The following is a 17,395-nucleotide window of genomic DNA, read 5'->3' as shown; positions in this document are numbered from 1 at the left end:
TAATGGCGGCAGATAGTGCTCACCAGATTTGCTGCGAGATGTTTGTTTGTCATTGTAAACCATTGGATGTATGATGTAAACACGGAAGAACATCTCGCAGGAAACCTCGCGCATACGCACAAACATCAACAGAGCCACTGGGAGCTCCTGCTACAACAAGGCTAAAAACAGAGATCAAATTATTTTTTTACGAACCTTTTTCATGTTGCGGCTTCAGGACACTTGGGTCTGTACGGACGAGCAGTATGGAGGTATGTGGATGTAGTGTGTGTTTTGGATGATTCAAAAGTGTGCACAATCCGCCACCATCATGTGAAAATCCGTTGCCAGCCGAAAGTTCTCCAGACCCTTCCTTGGCATGACGGTGAGTAGAAAATTAGTAAATTATCAATTTTGGGTGAAGTATCCCTTTAAGCACAATCAGTTCAGGTCACCTGTCAAGTTTTACAATCATCTTGACAGTAAATGAAGAAAATAGGAAGCCACCAAAAACACATTTTCCCAGTGACAAATTTGAAAGTAACACATTTATCATATAAAAAAATCTAGAAAACAATGAAGCAGAAAATGTGAAAGGGTTTGACGACCTTATAACAGTGGACAAACATTTGTCTCTAACCTATAAATGCACTTACATCCTAATATAAACTCATTTGTGTTTCAATAATATTAAGTCCTTCAGTATGAAAGTGGCATCCAAGGACTTTTAAATCTGCATTTCGTCCTCGTTGCTGTGAAACTGTCATAATTTTATAACCTTTAATTATAATGTTGCCATGGGGTTTCATTACATTATATATTTGTATTTTATACATTTATCTCGACTGGCTTTTCTGTATTTATTTTTTGTTGCTGTCAAACAATACAGTATTTTTGTGTGGGGATTTTGTGATTATTGGTTTGCTCAGAAACACAGGAAACATGTTTCATTTCCTTGTCACAGTAAGAAATCCTGATAATAAAGTGAAGGAGATGTGGGCAACAGGAACCTGTTGAACCACCTACACAGTCAGAACCATCATGTTCCAAACACAAAGAGCTGACCAGGTCTCTCAGGCTCGTCTCTCTGTGACTCATTGTTCCACCCACACTAATCTGTCAAATCACAACATCAAACACTGATTCATCAGACTGGAGAGACTTTCAGGTGTCTCTGCAAACACCTCTGTACCCAGCCAAGCTTCAGATTATATGAACACAATCTCTCCTGCCTGGCTTAGTGTACAAGTGTTTTTAAAATACCGGTATATAAAATGTCACCACTTAAAGGGGTAGTCCAACATTTTGGCAAATTGGCCCATTGCCATAATCCCTACAGAGTTGTTTTCTAGGTAAATTCACGCAAAAGCGCTGATGCACGTTCCAGTCAGGGGCCGTTTTCCCGGCAAGCAGCCTCTGCATTTGCCTTGAAAACAACTCCATCTCGTAACGTTCCGTTATTATCTCATCATTATTATCAGCATGGTGAATGTGCAGGTCGTTGTAGGAGTTGTTGGATTGTGTATTTAATGAGTTTGATGAGGGAAACCAAGAAAGTCTCCGTAGCGTAGCTCTGAGCAGCTTGTGGCTCGGCTTGGCGGTTCTAAAAATAGCTTTCACCAACAAATAAAGGTAAAAAACCTACTGCTATGACTATAGGGATTATGCCAAAATGTTGAACTATCCCTTTAATTTCACCCTTATCAAGATTTGAGTCTAACTGTATCATGATTAGTGTGTGAATTCATGAACTGTGACCAAAACCATGCTCTGAAGTCACAATGACATTTGATTGTTGAGTTTGATTTGAAGAGGTTCCCTCCAGGTGTTCCTCAGACATGGTGTCCATGATAAAAGGGACGGACAGAGGGACAACCTGAAGACTTATTGCCTCTGGCCCTGACTGTCCTCAGCGCTGAGGCTTCAACATTACATGAAATTTGGTAACTGTTCAGATTTGAAGTCACCTGGTGGTTTGATTTCCAAAGTGGTTAAAGCCGCCGCTGCCATCATCATTATGTGCATTATGTGTTTGGTTTGTTTGCATAAGTGTTTGTGTGTTATATCGATCCAGTTCAATTTAACCAGGGCAGATGCGAGCACTACGAGCTCTTTCTATGTTTGTTATGTCACTCACACTTCACCAAAATGTCAATGATTTATCGGAGCACCAGATCCCCGCTATCAGCGAAGCCTTTATGTTTGTAGCCATTTAAATATTGGCCATGACTCAGAGTGTGGTGGAAAACAAACCTACCACGGTGGCCAAACACAGGGTCTGTCTGCTCGGCTGTAGACACAGAGACGGGGAGGGAGGGAGACAGGCAGAGTGTGTTGGACTGTGTACACAATGGTTAATGATCGATGGAAGAGGAAGTGAAACCAGCTCCTCATACCTCCACATGACAAACACGAACAGGCCAAAGGTATGCAAATGTTTACTGAATCAGCACACGCTACTTCAGCAGAGACAGACACATCCTCCTCACTGAGCACTTCATCAGGAACACCGCGCTAACAGTGGCTACTTCCTAACACCATCAATAATAACACATCCGCTATCACATGGGCCCTCATTTTGAAGTTTGAAGTGAACATCGACAAGTTTATCCTGTTTATTATTAGGGCAATTTAAACCCCTAATCTTATCTTACCGTACTTTACCACCAACTGCTCCTGTTTTTATTGACTCATGTTGCTGATGGTCAGTTTATTTTTAATGTGATCTTCTGTAACATGTGTATTTTGAATCTACTACTTTGTCTGGGCTATATTGTAAATGAGGTTGCTACCTCAATATATTTCCAAGTCTAAATAATGTTTATAATAATAATAATAATAATAATAATAATAATAATAATAATAATAATAATAATAATAATAATAATAGGGTTGGGCATCGTTTGGATTTTAATGATTCAGGTTCCGATTCTCTATTTCGATTCCGATTCTTTGAGGTGCAGGTCAACAGGTCACAACTTATTTCACAGGATAATTTTTTATTTGATTAACTCTTAATACACTGAACTGCTGCCATGTGATTGACTGATTGGACAATTGCATGACACAGCAGGTGTTCAGGTGATCCACGCACCAACATATTGTTAAGTGTGTTCCTATACACCAGTCACATTTTCACTACCTTGGACTGTGCTGCTGTTGGACTGTTGGGATTGGCTCCAGCTGTGACCCTGCACCAATAAGTGCTTAAGGATGGATGACCTGGCCTGAAGACTTTTACAACCTGACACTATATTACACCTGACACAAAGTGGGGCAAAGTGCAACACAAGGGACTTTGCTTAGTTCACGGCAACCCAGCTGTCATTTCCTCACCCAGTGCCAGTGTAAATAACCAATACACTTAGACTTACACTCAGGAGCTTGTTATGTGACACATTATGTGATGTATCATGATCATCTATCACAATCTCACTTGCAGGAGGCTCTGCAGTGAAGCTTCTGTTATCCAGTGTTCCCCACTCATCACCTAAAGTTGGCCAGTTTCATAATGAACTAAAGATTTACTTGCACACCTTCACACATCATAAAAAATAACTAATATTGTGATTTGCAGTGTTGCTCCACTGCAGCACGTTGATGATTCACTCAGAGTCACAGACCCGCTGCTTGTGTCACCTCACTAGCATGTTGGCGTAATCATTAACAGCTGATTAATAAGTCATTATTACAGAGTATTCTAATGTAGGGGGGCACCAAAAGGTGAGGATACTGGAGAATGAGTGTTTGGAGATGACAGGTAAACATCAGATGAAAAAGAGCTGAAGAGGCCGGCAAGTGAAGTGACAGCTCAAAGACACAGAGCTCAAGTGGAACAAAGCAGACAGGATGTTCTGCTTTAAATCGACTCGACGTTCAGCACAAAGACGTCTGTCATTCCACAGTAAACATACTGTAGTCTGCATTTACAAGACTCAAAGGTTTATAAAGAGGTTTTTCCATCTCCATCTCCTCAGTTATTCTGCTGAAGTCAGGACTAGCTATAAATGTAGCCAGTAAAGACAGTGTGTAAAGACTGTGGGGGCGAGGGGAGAGAAGGGGGGGTCTCAACAGGAGGTGGGAGCTCACCACACACAGCTCACACAGTGAATGGTGGGTTTCAGTGTTGCTTCGATACGCTTGACTTGATGTTTGTCCTGGCTGATCAGCCCAGGGCTTTGACTCTCCACAGGCCAAATACCTCCAGGGGATTTTGCTGCAGAGTGGTTGGTTACGTCTCTAACAGGAGCGCCACAAAGGACCACAACAAAAAAAAAAAACCACAACAGCAATCAGCTCTTCATACAGCACTTTCAGAGATCCATAATGAAATAAGTCTGTTAGCACTGTCAGCTGAGGACACCTACAATACCTCCTACTGAGATGATTGATCAGAGGAAGCAGATCGGTCTACAGGCTTTGTGGTATACAGCCCGTTCAAAGTGGGAATGATGCATCTTTAAAGGGATAGTTCAACATTTTGGCAAATTCACCTATTGCAATAATCCCTATAGTCATAGGGGTAGGTTCATTACTTTTAATTATCAGTGCATGTTATTTTGAGATCAGCGGAGCAGAGACCCGAGCTGCTCAGCAAACACAATTGAGCTAATGGTACAGGTCCCCTGTCCCTCAAAACTCATCAAATACACAATCCAACAACTCCAAAACACTCTCGTGGAGAAGATGCAGTTGTGACCTGCACATCTCAAAACAACATACACTGATAATTAAAGGTATTGGTACTACCCCTATGACTATAGGGATTGTGGCAATAGGCGACTTTGCCAAAATGTTGAACTATCCCTTTAAAAGTCACACATAGACATAATGCCTTGTTCAGTTCAGTGTAAACAAACACATGCAACATAATGAGGGGTCTTATCACAACATGTGTGGTAAAGCTAGTGGCTGGTAAACCTTAAATGAGTGGTCTCCTGCTCTCAACACACAACAAACATGGTCACTCTTGAAAATAAATTACTTTTTACCTTTGGTGTCTTTTCTGCGATGGCCGGCTCCTCTGGTTTGGCTTGGACTCTCTGCAGAGACAAAATATTTTAGTCATATCACAACACTGACATTGCAGACACTAACCCTGTAAGACAGTAAATCCAACCACAGTTGAAGTTTAACAACTGATGAACAAGAAACACTGTGGTACTAACACGTGACTGTTCACAGCCTCGTGGATCGTTTTTAAAAAAATCTCATGAATTTGAATTTTGTTTTCATTATTTTCATTGGGTTCATTTGAACACTGTAGTAGACCAGAGTCTTCTGTAGCTGTGCAAACAACAATGATGTCCCACTGCCACCTTGTGGTGAAAAATAAAACTGTGCAGTTATTTCCAACTCATACACAGTTACACATGTGCGTCAGATATGTTTTTCATGCCTGTACCACAGGCCCTTTAAAATGGATCTCCAGTGACCATATGTAATCATTTCTCACCTCTTGCGTTAGATGCAAATAAACAGACAAACTCTCCACTCACCTTGGCCCTGGTCCTGGCCCTGAGCTCTCCCACGTCCTTTAGTTTGGACTTGTAGAGCATCCAGCGGTAGCGAAGCTCCTCCAGGTCCACATCATCTTCTGACCCAGAATCAGCTCCACTAAGCTGACTCTCCTGGAGCAAAAGCTGGAACTGCTCCTGACCCCAGGGTACTCCTGCCCTCAGAGCCTGCAAGGAAAATCCAGCTGTTGAAATGTTTTCTTGTTTTGATGGGACATTGATTTTCTTCTGATATAGAAAAGCTAAAGGAAACATTGTGTTTTATCCAGAGACCAACCAGAGGGCCGGCTCAGAGTCTCTTTTTGTTGTTATTAGAGCTCCTGAGAGAACTTTCAAACCACTTTCTTCTTTTTGATCTACACTACAAATAAAGAAAGGGAAATTTGAATTTTTAATTTTTCCTGCAGAGACCATCATGTCTGCTTGTGCTCCAGTCAGTTACATTACTACTGTGTGCTATGATAAATGTCAGACTTGTTCAATCTGCTCTTCTAAGAAACTGCTGAGCCATGCACTGATCTCAAACTCTCTGTAGATGGCAGCCTAGACCTGGTTAGTCACAATGCTGCTGCTGCTGCTGCTGCTGCTGCACAGACCCTGAATTTACTCCAGTGATTCATCATCATTCGTTCAATCAATCCAGAGGTAAAGCATGTTGACCACTAATCAGAGGGTTGGTAGATGGATCTCTAGCTCCTCCAATCCATGTGTCAGTGTCCTTGGGGAAGATACTGAACCTTACATTTTCCATGATGTATCAGTGTATGAGTGAGTATGATAGAGATGTGCTGTGTATGCATGTGTGTGTGAGAGAGAAAGTGTGTGTGAATGGGTGAATGTGACTTGTGTTGTAAAGTGCTGTGAGTAGTTGTTAAGAGTAGAAAAGCTCTCTATGAATGCAGTCCATTAACTGTCAGAGTGTTGCATGTTTAGGAAGTAAAAGCATTTCATCAGTTTAAGAAAGTATGAAAGTAATATCTGCTGATTTAAAGTTAAAACCTTGTTAAGGTGGATTTTACAGCACGTCAGAGCTCCTCTCCCCCTTTCAATCCCGGATCTTCAAACCAGCTGCTCCCTATTCTGAAGCTGAGAGGAAAGATCAGGCTTTTGTTCCCCCAAAACGCTTTGGATAGTTTCTCTCTTTAACTGTTTCTCCAATATTAACCTTTTTTTCCCTAAAGTATATTTTTTGCCTTTATTTGATAGTACAGTTGGGGGAGTCAGAGAGAGGGGGAATGACATGCAGCAACGGGCCACCCGAGTCTGGACTCGATACGGGGCCGGCTGCAGCGAAGACTATGGACTCACTATATCTCTACCAACTGAGCTTAACTACATCCCCCTTATTAACCTTTTAAAGGGACATTGTGTAACTTCTCCTGTTATCTATTCACAAAAATCGATTATTTCATTCAAAAGTCTGTTTTTCATTAATCAGTAATCCCCCCCATCAACAAACTGAAGTGTTCCGGTAAGCTCTGAATTTGCCGTTCATATAAACACATGGAGTGGGTAACCTCGATGCTGGCTGCCATGTCGTGTCGCCATGTTTTTACGTTCAGTGGCAGCATGATGGTGCCAGACAAACTCACCGGAGTTTGTCTGTGAAAAGTCACCGCGGTAACGCAGTGAGGAGGAATGGAGCGTTACACTGATGCTGCATTCACCTGCACTCGGGCAGACGGCCGTCGGTAACAAACCAGGTGTCATTTTAGTCAGAAGTCGAGAGAAAGCCGGTAAAACGTGGATCAGGTAAACAATACGACATCGCCATGACAACATATTGTCACATGTATTGTTTTGCCTCGTGCTGACAGACCACTTGTTTACATAGAGGCTTGTTTATGCCGTTAACGTGCAGCGGCTGTCGTCCGTCTGTCGTCTGCCCAATTTCACGTGAATGCAGAATGAAAAATACGATTGAGTTGCTTGCGATATACAACCACAACGCTAGATGGGAGTTTTTCCTAACTGAAAACCCACAGGATTGTAGGGCTGTCAACGAATGGCAGAAATGAGGTTCGAATATTGCCTCTTAAAAAAAACAGATATTCGAATAAAATTCGAATATCTATTTTTTCATATTTTCTCCAAAAATCAATACAAAGAGATGAACTTATTATTATTATTATCAGCGCATGTCAAACACGTTTTGAACAGCTTACATTACACAAAACAAACAGCTACACAATGCAAATCAGCAACGACATTATATGCATATTAATACGTGAAAAAAGACCGCGTTTTACTCTGCCTTTATCAATTCATGTCAAACAAGTTTTATGATGACGCGAGCAAACAGCTCGCTCAGGAAACGGGATAAGAGCCAGCATGTTTTCTTCCCACATCCAAGTAATGATCCTTATAACGCGGATCAAGTACAGTCGCGATGAAGTGCAGAGTATCATCACAGCTCTCAGTGAACGGCACTATTTTTTTAATGCGCGATTGACGCTGTCACTCGGTAGTTTGGGAAAACAGAGAAGCTGCTTCTCTCCAGACGTGACCACACAGACAGGTGTGTGTCTGGGTGTGTGTGAGTTACTACGGTTACCGCGGCGCTCCCGTCCCCCGGATATTTCTGCAGCTGGATTGACATGATCCGGTCTGAGACATGAGACTCATGGACTGATGAGTCGTCCTGCTGCGTCCTGCTGCGTTCTGCACGTCACACTGACGACCGTGCATTTGTAGGAGGAAGTTGTAGTTGCTGTTGTTGTGGTTGTGCGCGTGAAGATAATTTAAAAATAAATTATTAATATTCGAATATCATATTTTAATAATCGAATTTCATTTTTATTACTATAATTCGAATATACATTCGAATTTCAAATATTCATTGACAGTCCTACAGGATTGTGACTAAGGTTTCATTTTTCACTTTTAACTATGGCTGCGCAATGAATAAAAATACAAATCAAAATTTTGCCAAGTGCAATACTCAAATCACAGGAACTGCAAGTTTTTTTTGACCCATGTGAAATGTGTCAGTACTTTGGTGTGTATCATTCACACCACAACAGTTTTGGTGCTACATAGACACCTACAAATCATATTCTCTAGACGTAGAAACAGTATTTTTCCCGTGTCCTTCAACTTACCATAGAAGATGAAATGCAAAAGTGATGGTTCTTAATGATGCTGAAGTATTTGCCAAAAAAAAAAAACATGCTTTTTTTTTTTGAATATTGAGTATCTCTACTTTTGATCACTGTGTTTTCATTTCAAACTGTTTCATGTCTGCCTCTGCCGATGAAAGAGTCAAGTCATCTCTAATGTTCGCTGTATTACAGCTCAGGATCTCATCCTTCAGAGGCTGCAACTGAAGACAGAATGAGTCACAGCGTTGTAACTAGATTATCTGTGTGTTGTTCTCCTGGACAATGAAGGCGTCAACAGGTGGATCCTTTGTGGTTCAAACTATCCCCGGCTCCACATTGTGTTTTCAATGAAAATAATCCAGCAGCCAACAACAACACGAGCACTGAGCCTGAGGAATCACACTGTTGAATGCAAAAGTGCTCAGCTCAGTTCAACAGATATCGGTACAACTGTTAAAACCAAAGACCTCTGAGCCTCTTGTTTCTGTAAAAACAACTTATGTGCCGTCTCGGTTGCTAGGCGACAGTAGCCGGCCACACTTATAGAGTTCATGTGTTTAGTTCCCCAGACACTTTACCAACGTGAAGGTTAAATGAGCACACAGGGACCTGGTCAGAGGAGGAGAGGATGGCATCCTCCTCTTCATCACTGTGAGTGACTATTAAAGGCTATTAGCTTTACAGCCTGTACAGACATTTGGTTAGAGCTGATGGGATTACAGACAGCGAGTCAAATTAAATCTGTTTACCTGATGATGACATTTGTGCTTTAAGCCAAATAAGTAGGTTTCAAGCATTTAATTACAGTTTGTGTAAATGGGATAGTTGTAAATATTGAGTTTTAATTAATTTGTGCACACACAATATGGTGATTAAAAAGTTAGCTGCCAACGGTATTTTAGGTCCTCTCCTCTGCGTTGTAAAACAGCAGCTCCTCTCTCTCTCTCTGTGAAGCCGTTCCCCTCCTTGTTGAAATGAAGTGTGGGATGCTTCATAAATAACTCAGCTACACTGTGATGTAGGAGTGTTTTCAGCCCTGGGCTCACTTTTAGACCAGTCCCTCAGAGGGATGCCGAGACGCCTGATAAATACAGGCTCCGTATGTATTCTGATTATTCAGAGGAAATGGAGTCTGGAGATTTGCGGTAAGTTAAAAAAAAAAAAAAAAAAAAGGGCAGATATACTCTGAGTCACTCCTCTGTGTTAACTTCTCTGCCTGGAACGAAATCAAGAGTGTGAACAAAATGCAGCGGCTCGGCTTCTCCAGGTCCTGCTCCTGTGTCCCGAGATTTAAATAATCAATGAAGACACGCACTGCAGGCTGTCCTCCAACGTCTGACTGTACAGATGATGCAAAACTCTTCTCGCCGGACACACAGTGAGATTTGACTGATGGCAAACAGTTAATGAGCTGATAATTGAGTATGTAAGTGAATCCCTACATGACCCTGACGCCTCTACAGTTATGTACACTACCTGGGTGTTCACCTGAACAATAAACTGGACTGGTCAAACAACACAAATGCACTTTACAAGAAGGGTCAAAGCAGACTCAATCTGCTCAGGAGACTGAGGTCTTTTGGGGTGCAGGGGGCACTCCTGAAAACCTTTTTTGACACTGTGGTGGCTTCAGTCATTTTTTACTGTGTGGTCAGCTGGGGCAGCAGCATCTCAGTGGCGGACAGGAAGAGACTGGACAAACTCATTAAGAAGGCCAGCTCTGTCCTGGGATGCCCCCTCGACCCGGTGGAGGTGGTGGGAGAGAGGAGAATGATGGCCAAGCTGTCTTCCCTCAGGAACAACGACTCCCACCCCCTGAAAGACACCTTGACTGCACTGCAGAGCTCCTTTAGTGATAGACTCCTTCACCCCAAGTGTGTGAAGGAGCGGTATCGCAGGTCCTTCCTCCATGCAGCTGTGAGACTACACAACAGGCACCGCTCTCGGTAACCCCCCCCCCACGTGGACTATTGCACATAGGCTACTGCACTTTTTTTAAATCATTTTTTATAAATTATTGTTGTGTGGTGTTTATATTCCTCTTGTCTCATTCTGTTTTTTCTCTTTTTATACTGTTGCTATTTGCTGCTGCACAAATGTAAATTTCCCCACTGTGGGACAAATAAAGGAATCTTAACTTAACTACCTTCACTAGCAGGTTTCTCTCTCCTTCATGGGCCACTTGACTCAAACAAACTTTAAAGGTCCAGTGTGTAAAATGGGGGGAAAACCAAAATATCTAGCATTCAGATTCTAGATAGCAGTGCTCAGGTGCTCGCTTGCACTCACCCCTCCGGTCGGCAAAGTGACGGTGGCCTCCGAGGACAAAAAACCACAACTGGGATGACTGGGAGTATTTCAGGAGCATGGAAGGATGAGGTGAAGATCTAAACCATGATACAGTAGTGTTTCTGCTGTTTCCTACTCCTACTCTTTCTTTCCTTCCGCCTTCTTCGTTAGTTTATTTAGAAACGCGAGACTCACGAATCGTGCTCTCTGGCTGGCTGGATTTTCCGTTCAGGCTGCCGTACAAACATGGCGGTGCAAGATGGCGACTCTCTCTAAGCAACACCCTTGCTATGCATGTATGAAGTACATAAAATAATAATTATGGCTACGAAAACCAAACAAATTCTGTTTCATAGCAGTTATACACTAAATATATTCATGGGTAGTATATTTCGATTTGGCCAATAAACCTGGCCAATTATTAAACACTGGACCTTTAAAGGTTAAATCATTTTTTTTCTCTGCAGCTCAACATGGCTCCTTAACAAGAAGTGCTGATGTTTCAAATAGTTGGTTATAATACGTCTTCTGAGCAGCTACGTACTCTAGGCAGGCTAGAAGCTACAATGATGAGAAGAGCTAGAGCTAGCTGGTTAGCATGACAACTTCTGTTGAAGACCTGAGAGATGTTAACACTGCTGTTTCTGCTGCTAATTCTAATATTAGCGCCTTCAACTTAATCATATTAATGAAATGATATGTTCACCGACAGCTGTTTTGCATGTAACAAAAATAAACATAAATCTAACCAACTCTGTTTGGTTTCAGTATTGTAACAGTCCAAAGCTCCTGGTCTAAAACATTTCCATATCACTTTTGTAATTTCAATGCTGGAAAAACATTTGCTGTTACAGGTGCATGTTCATATTGTTATTCATCTCTTAGTGTTTTGGTCAAAACATCCAAAAAACCAATCACAGTGACAGCTCCCATTCCCTTTACAAGCCAGGCAGGCTCAGATAATGGAGCAGTGTTTTCCACACAATCAGACTTGGAGAGTTGATGACGCACTGTGACTGACCAGTAGACTGAGACAATGCTCTGCACTCAGCTCTGCAGAGAAGCACTAGCACAAATGATGGCTGACACGTTGTTTCGTTCATTTAGTCAAGATGATGCCTGCTTGTGTGTAGCAGGCAGAGTGTATGTGTGTTGCGTAGGTACAAGTTGCTTTCTTGATAACACATTCTTAAAATAACAGTGAAATACTGAGCCAGTGACTTAACATCAGGTTTTTGTTGGTCAATTGCTTTTTGTTGCCACAAGATAAGAGATGCTTCTGATCACACCACATTTTCAGGCCCATGGGTGCTCCGATCAGTGCAAGCGTAATTTGCCATTTTAAAAAAGTGGGTGCTTGACAGGAAAATGACAACTACCGTATAACAGTTTGACTGCTACAAACACTTGAATTACACCTTACTCTGAATGTAAGATTTAGCCCAAAATCGGTGTGATTTGTCACGAGTGAGCTAAAATATGCAAATAGCTGGGTGCTCAGTGATGGTTCAGGTGATTTCTCCTCCTTGCTTCTTTAAACCAGATGTGCTACAACCCAAACCTACTGCATAGTGCAACACTAGCCATGTTTACATGGACAAAAATAATCGGAATAAATGCCGATTAAACTGTGTAATGTAAACGCGATTATTGGAAAATTTAAATCCGAACGGGCTCATTCGGAAATACATTTCTTTCCCATCAAGATGGTTTATGTTGGTCGATTTTCAGATCAAGATCCATGTAAATGGTGAATCTGATCAAAGTAGTCTCTGCTTCTGACCTTCATCCACTAGCTCCTGGCTATTGGTGCTGGAAGGGTCACAAAAAGTAACTGTTGCTTTATGTGAAGGTCCTGCTGTAGCCGACCCATTCACATAGATCACAGGAGAAGTATAAACTGCTGTGCTTGCAGCTTCATTAAAGAGAAAACCAGAAACAAAAGTAACATTTGCAGCACACGATATAGTTGATCTATTTTGATCAGAGGATAAGCAACAGGCTCGTACGAGAGAGAAGGTGAGCATGCGGAGAGGGGCGAGAGAAGGAGCAGTTTGACAGCGTTTGTTTACGGAAGGAAAAGCTTTTTCTTCTACTGTTTTCAACAAATTTGACCAGCAAAACTTCACTGCACATGTCACAGTGAATTCATTCTGATTAATTGCTTGATGCACACGTTTTAATCGGATTACTGCCCATAAATAGTGAAGTTGAAATTTTCGATCAGAATGATTATAATCAGATTGTAGAAAAAATGCACATGTAAACATGGCTACTGGCTGTGTATGACAACCTCAAATAACGCAACATCAAATAACCTGAACTATCCCTTTCTATCAGTCAATTTTGGAAAGGTTGCATATAGCCAGCGGCTGGTGGGACGGAACAGTTCAGAAAAACCCCAGTGTGTTTATATTTTGAGGGAAACTCACTTTAAGTGTGTCCTGCTGGATCGCGACTTCTTTGGCACCGAGCGCGGCCCCCTTCATGCTGAGGATCCCTGACAGGAGGCTGTTCTGTTTGCGCAGCCAGGCCTCGAACTCCCTCCTCCTGGATCTGTAGCATCCTGTGCCCTCCTGCGAGAAAAAAAAAAGGACAAACACACCGACACTGTCAACAAGCGGTTGTTTGATCTTCTCAGTAGTGGTACTGATGTGTGGACTCTTAACAAATCCATCAGAGGGAAACGTTGACCACAGCAATCATCCTGCGCGTCTCTCTGCCTTCCTGTCGATGTTGATTCATTTCATCGACAATTGTTCTGCAGGTCAAGTGCAAACTGGCTGTGGAGGTAATGACAGCTGCACAGGAGAGAACATGAGCTGAGAGGGTCACTGCTGCTCCTCACTCTCTACTCATTGACTTAGAAATTTGCTGCACTTCACCCATCAGGCACAGCAAAGGCTACACTTACAAACTTCATTATTATTCACCCACAGTCCCACAAAACAACCAGAAAACATTTATTTATAACAATTCACTGAAATAATAAGTCCATTGAGCTGTGCAGGTCCAATACTGATAACCTTGTCATGAATGCTTTCAGTGGAGGGGGTGGGCGACGTGTCCCTGAATAATCTCTGAGCTGGCTGCTGGATGATCACATTAGATGCTGGCAGCTCATACATGTTGGTTGGCTGTTTGAGCTGTTTCATGGCCAAACTGTCAAAACATCCGTTACAGACTGTAGAGGAATCGTTTCATTACCGGACTGGTATTCAACGTGCTGTGGCCTCTGTCTCCTGGATTGTGACAGAAGTAAACCCTGAACTTTAACTAACTTTCTCTTTTTTTTTCTTTTTTTTGCCTTAAAGCCCCACTGTGTAACTTTCCATGTTGTCTATTAACATAAATTGATTATTATTGTGTTTTTTTTCTTTCTGTTTGTCTATTTTGTGTCTAGTTTATGTTTGTTGATCACCTATGGGTATGTTGCACCACTGCATTATTAGATTACAGTATGTGTCCTCGCCCTGTATTGTACTATATAAATTAAAGAAACTGATTATTTCATTCAAAAGAATGTGTTTCATTCGTAATTTACTCCATCAACAAACTGAAGTGTTCTGGAAAGATTTGAATTTTATATTCATTGAGCTGGCGAGTTCAATGCCAGCTACTCAGTCTCGTAACGTTACATTATTATCTCATATCGTGGTGAATGTGCAACTTGTCCACCAGAGCGTTGTGGAGTTGTTGGATTGTGTATTTGATGAGTTTGATGAGGGAAACCAAGAAATCCCATTAGCCTCCGTAGCGTAGCTCTGAGCAGCTCGCGGCTCTGCTCCACCGTTCTAAAAATAGCTTGCACCGACAATTAAAGGCAACAAGCCTACTCCTAAAACTATAGGGATTATGGCAATGGGCCAATTTGCCAAAATGTTGAACTATCCCCCTAAGCTGCACGCTAACATTGCAAATAAAGTTATCTCAGTGGCTGCCTTTTCCCAGAAGCGTGAACATCTTACCGCTGTGTGCTGAGGAGGCGTGGATGGTGTCTGTTTGGCTGTTCCCCGTCTAAACAGAGTGAAGGCTCCTCCTCCTGGGCTCCGGCCGTCTCCCGACTCCACGAAGCCTTCTCCAGGACTGGTTCTCCTCTCCTCGCTGTAGCTGATTGACGCTACCCCTCCTCTGTCTCCCACTAGGATGCTGCTGTCTCCTCCTGCTGATTTAGAGCTGTCTGGGCTTCTTCCCTGGCTTGCTCTTCTATAAACAGAGGAATCTACATCATCTCCTACAAAGGACTGCCCACTGTCCTTGTCTGTCCTTGGTGGACTCAGAGGTTCATCAACTGGTCCAGCCAGAAGCAGTTGATCTTCAGTATCGCCTTGGATCCACCCTCCCTGCCCCGTCATCGCCCCCTCTTCAGCCTCTTCCTCCAGGCCTTCTCCTCCTCCTCCTTGTCCAGATCCAGCTGAAGCTCCGTACGCCTCTGCTGGCTGATCATGTCGTTGGCCTCTCTGACTCCTGGAGCCTCCAGCCCTGGCCTGACCGCTCTCCTTCCCCACGCTTATTATGGATGCTCCTCCAGCCCTCCGTGAGTCAGATCCTGTATGCTCCTCGTTCAACAGCCTGAAAGACAAAAGGCAGGGAAAGGTTAAGTGTTTCTCTGCCTCAGCAGGTCGTCACCTGAATCCATTGCTACCACATGAGGAGAAGACTGAACAACAAAGGAACATCGCTCGCCTCCGTCGGGTTGTTTTCCTCTTTGAGTAGCAGCACACTGGAGGTCAGAAAAGCTCTTGCTGTTCGGTTTGTTTGCATACATCAATATTCTGTACCACAGCCACTTATCTCAGAACTGCAGTGACTGAACTCAGGTCCTCTTGTTTGACCTCACACAACAGTTTTGACAAGAAAATTGATGCAAGACTCTCAGTTTAAAAAGTCTCTGAAAGCTAAATACCAAGTAACTTATTATTCAGACTCCAGTGGCTGGTGGGTGATGGTGTTTTGTTCTTGATTCGATCATACATATTTAAAATGTGTTCATGAGTTACAATAATATAAAAGAAAAAGTTTCCTAAACATATCTTATTTTGCTGATTCTAGTATCTTGACCTTCCTGTTTTACCTTTTCTAACTGTTCTTTTTATTATGACTAGGGATGTCATGATTAGTTGTTTTCACAATTAATTGTGGTATTAAACGCCACAATTAATCAATCGTAGAGATTTCTAAGTACCGTGACTTTCCAAAACAGATTATGTTGGAAGCACAGAGGCAGATGTGCACCGAAGTAAATGTAAATGTAAGAAATACTGGTCCATTTACCTAACGTAACATACAAGTGGTAGGAATTTAAATGTGATTTGTGATTTAAAAAAACAAACAATTAAAATAAACTTGTAGATGACAATTAATGATTTGAATATTTAAACACTTCCCCTGGAGGAGTAATAATTGGTTATACAGTATATTAACAGTAGCTACTTAAAATACTTAGTGTAAATAATTATTAATGTAATTATATTTTGACTGTATTTGATTTTACACTTTCATTATGTTGTGAAATTCATTAACAATCGTGAAGAAAATGTATAATCGTGACATCCCTAATTATGACTGCTTCATCAGTCTAGATATAAATCATACATTTACAAGCATATCAGTTGTGTTTTTGACTGGTCTACATCAGCAGGCCCAGCCCTTCTGACTGACTGAGATTAAATAACACCACTGTCGGCTGTCCAAGTGTTGTGAGTTTCCCCATTGCTCACCTGGTCTGGCAACACTTTGTACAAATCATATCTACTAATCCATTGAGACAGTGCTCCAACACCTTTTATTAATTAGTAAATAAATGGTAATGTTGAAACGGGGGAGTGAAATAAATGAGTTGGTCTTGTTAAGTCCTCAGTGTCTCACATCTGATGAAACAGGTTTGCTGCATAATATCTCACACTTCACTCGCCCTTAATGTAAATAAGACTAATTGTGTGTTGGCCTGTGAGCAATGCCAAAACACTTCTGTTGTGTAGTAACACATTACGGTGTGGAGAGACTGGACTGGGATGTGTCAGCTTGGTGAATCAGACCTCTTTCTCATGTAGTCGGCAGTGACATGAGTATATGAGACGAGGCTCAGCATCTTCCCCCTCATATGTTTTCTATCTTGTGTGTTTCTGTTGTTCTGTTTCAAAAACACTGTCTGAGTCTTCATGTGTTTTCAGGAGAGGAGACATTCCCCTGTCAGAAACACGGTTCAGTCGTCACCTGGGGCAACTCCCCATTACTCAGGACATTTCTTGAGGTGCGGCTGCTTCCGCTGGCGATCGCAGCCTTTCATCAAGCAGGTCATCTATCTACGGCTCCTATATCCAACCTGACGTCAACGCAGTCCTTGAATTCTTCATATTCGGTTGTGTTGATGTTTGGGAAGGATGAAACTCAGCGCCTACCTGGAGTCTAGACACCCATCTTCTCCAATCCTGACTGCATCAGAGCTTTCACAGAGTCTGTGTTTTTGGCATCTCAAAAACAGAGCTGGGATCAGGGACCTTGTGTCTA

At 42.2% G+C, this 17,395-nt stretch overlaps 1 protein-coding gene across 1 annotated transcript in view; it reads right to left on the bottom strand.

The window, feature by feature from the left end:
* Positions 1-17,395, bottom strand: part of syne3 (spectrin repeat containing, nuclear envelope family member 3) — a 73,228-nt gene that overhangs the window by 2,167 nt on the left and 53,666 nt on the right. Inside the window, exons 14-17 of the mRNA XM_085767138.1 lie at positions 14,854-15,457; positions 13,318-13,461; positions 5,478-5,663; positions 4,971-5,021 (exon numbers count right to left, since the gene is read on the bottom strand). Of these exons, the coding sequence (XP_085623264.1) occupies positions 4,971-5,021; positions 5,478-5,663; positions 13,318-13,461; positions 14,854-15,457 (985 nt within the window). The remainder of the gene's footprint in view (positions 1-4,970; positions 5,022-5,477; positions 5,664-13,317; positions 13,462-14,853; positions 15,458-17,395) is intronic.

This window comes from Trachurus japonicus, chromosome 22, assembly GCF_045865225.1.
Source record: "Trachurus japonicus isolate A0001 chromosome 22, Traja_1.0".
Taxonomy (NCBI): Eukaryota; Metazoa; Chordata; class Actinopteri; order Carangiformes; family Carangidae; genus Trachurus; species Trachurus japonicus.
This window is presented reverse-complemented; position numbering and strand designations above follow the sequence as displayed.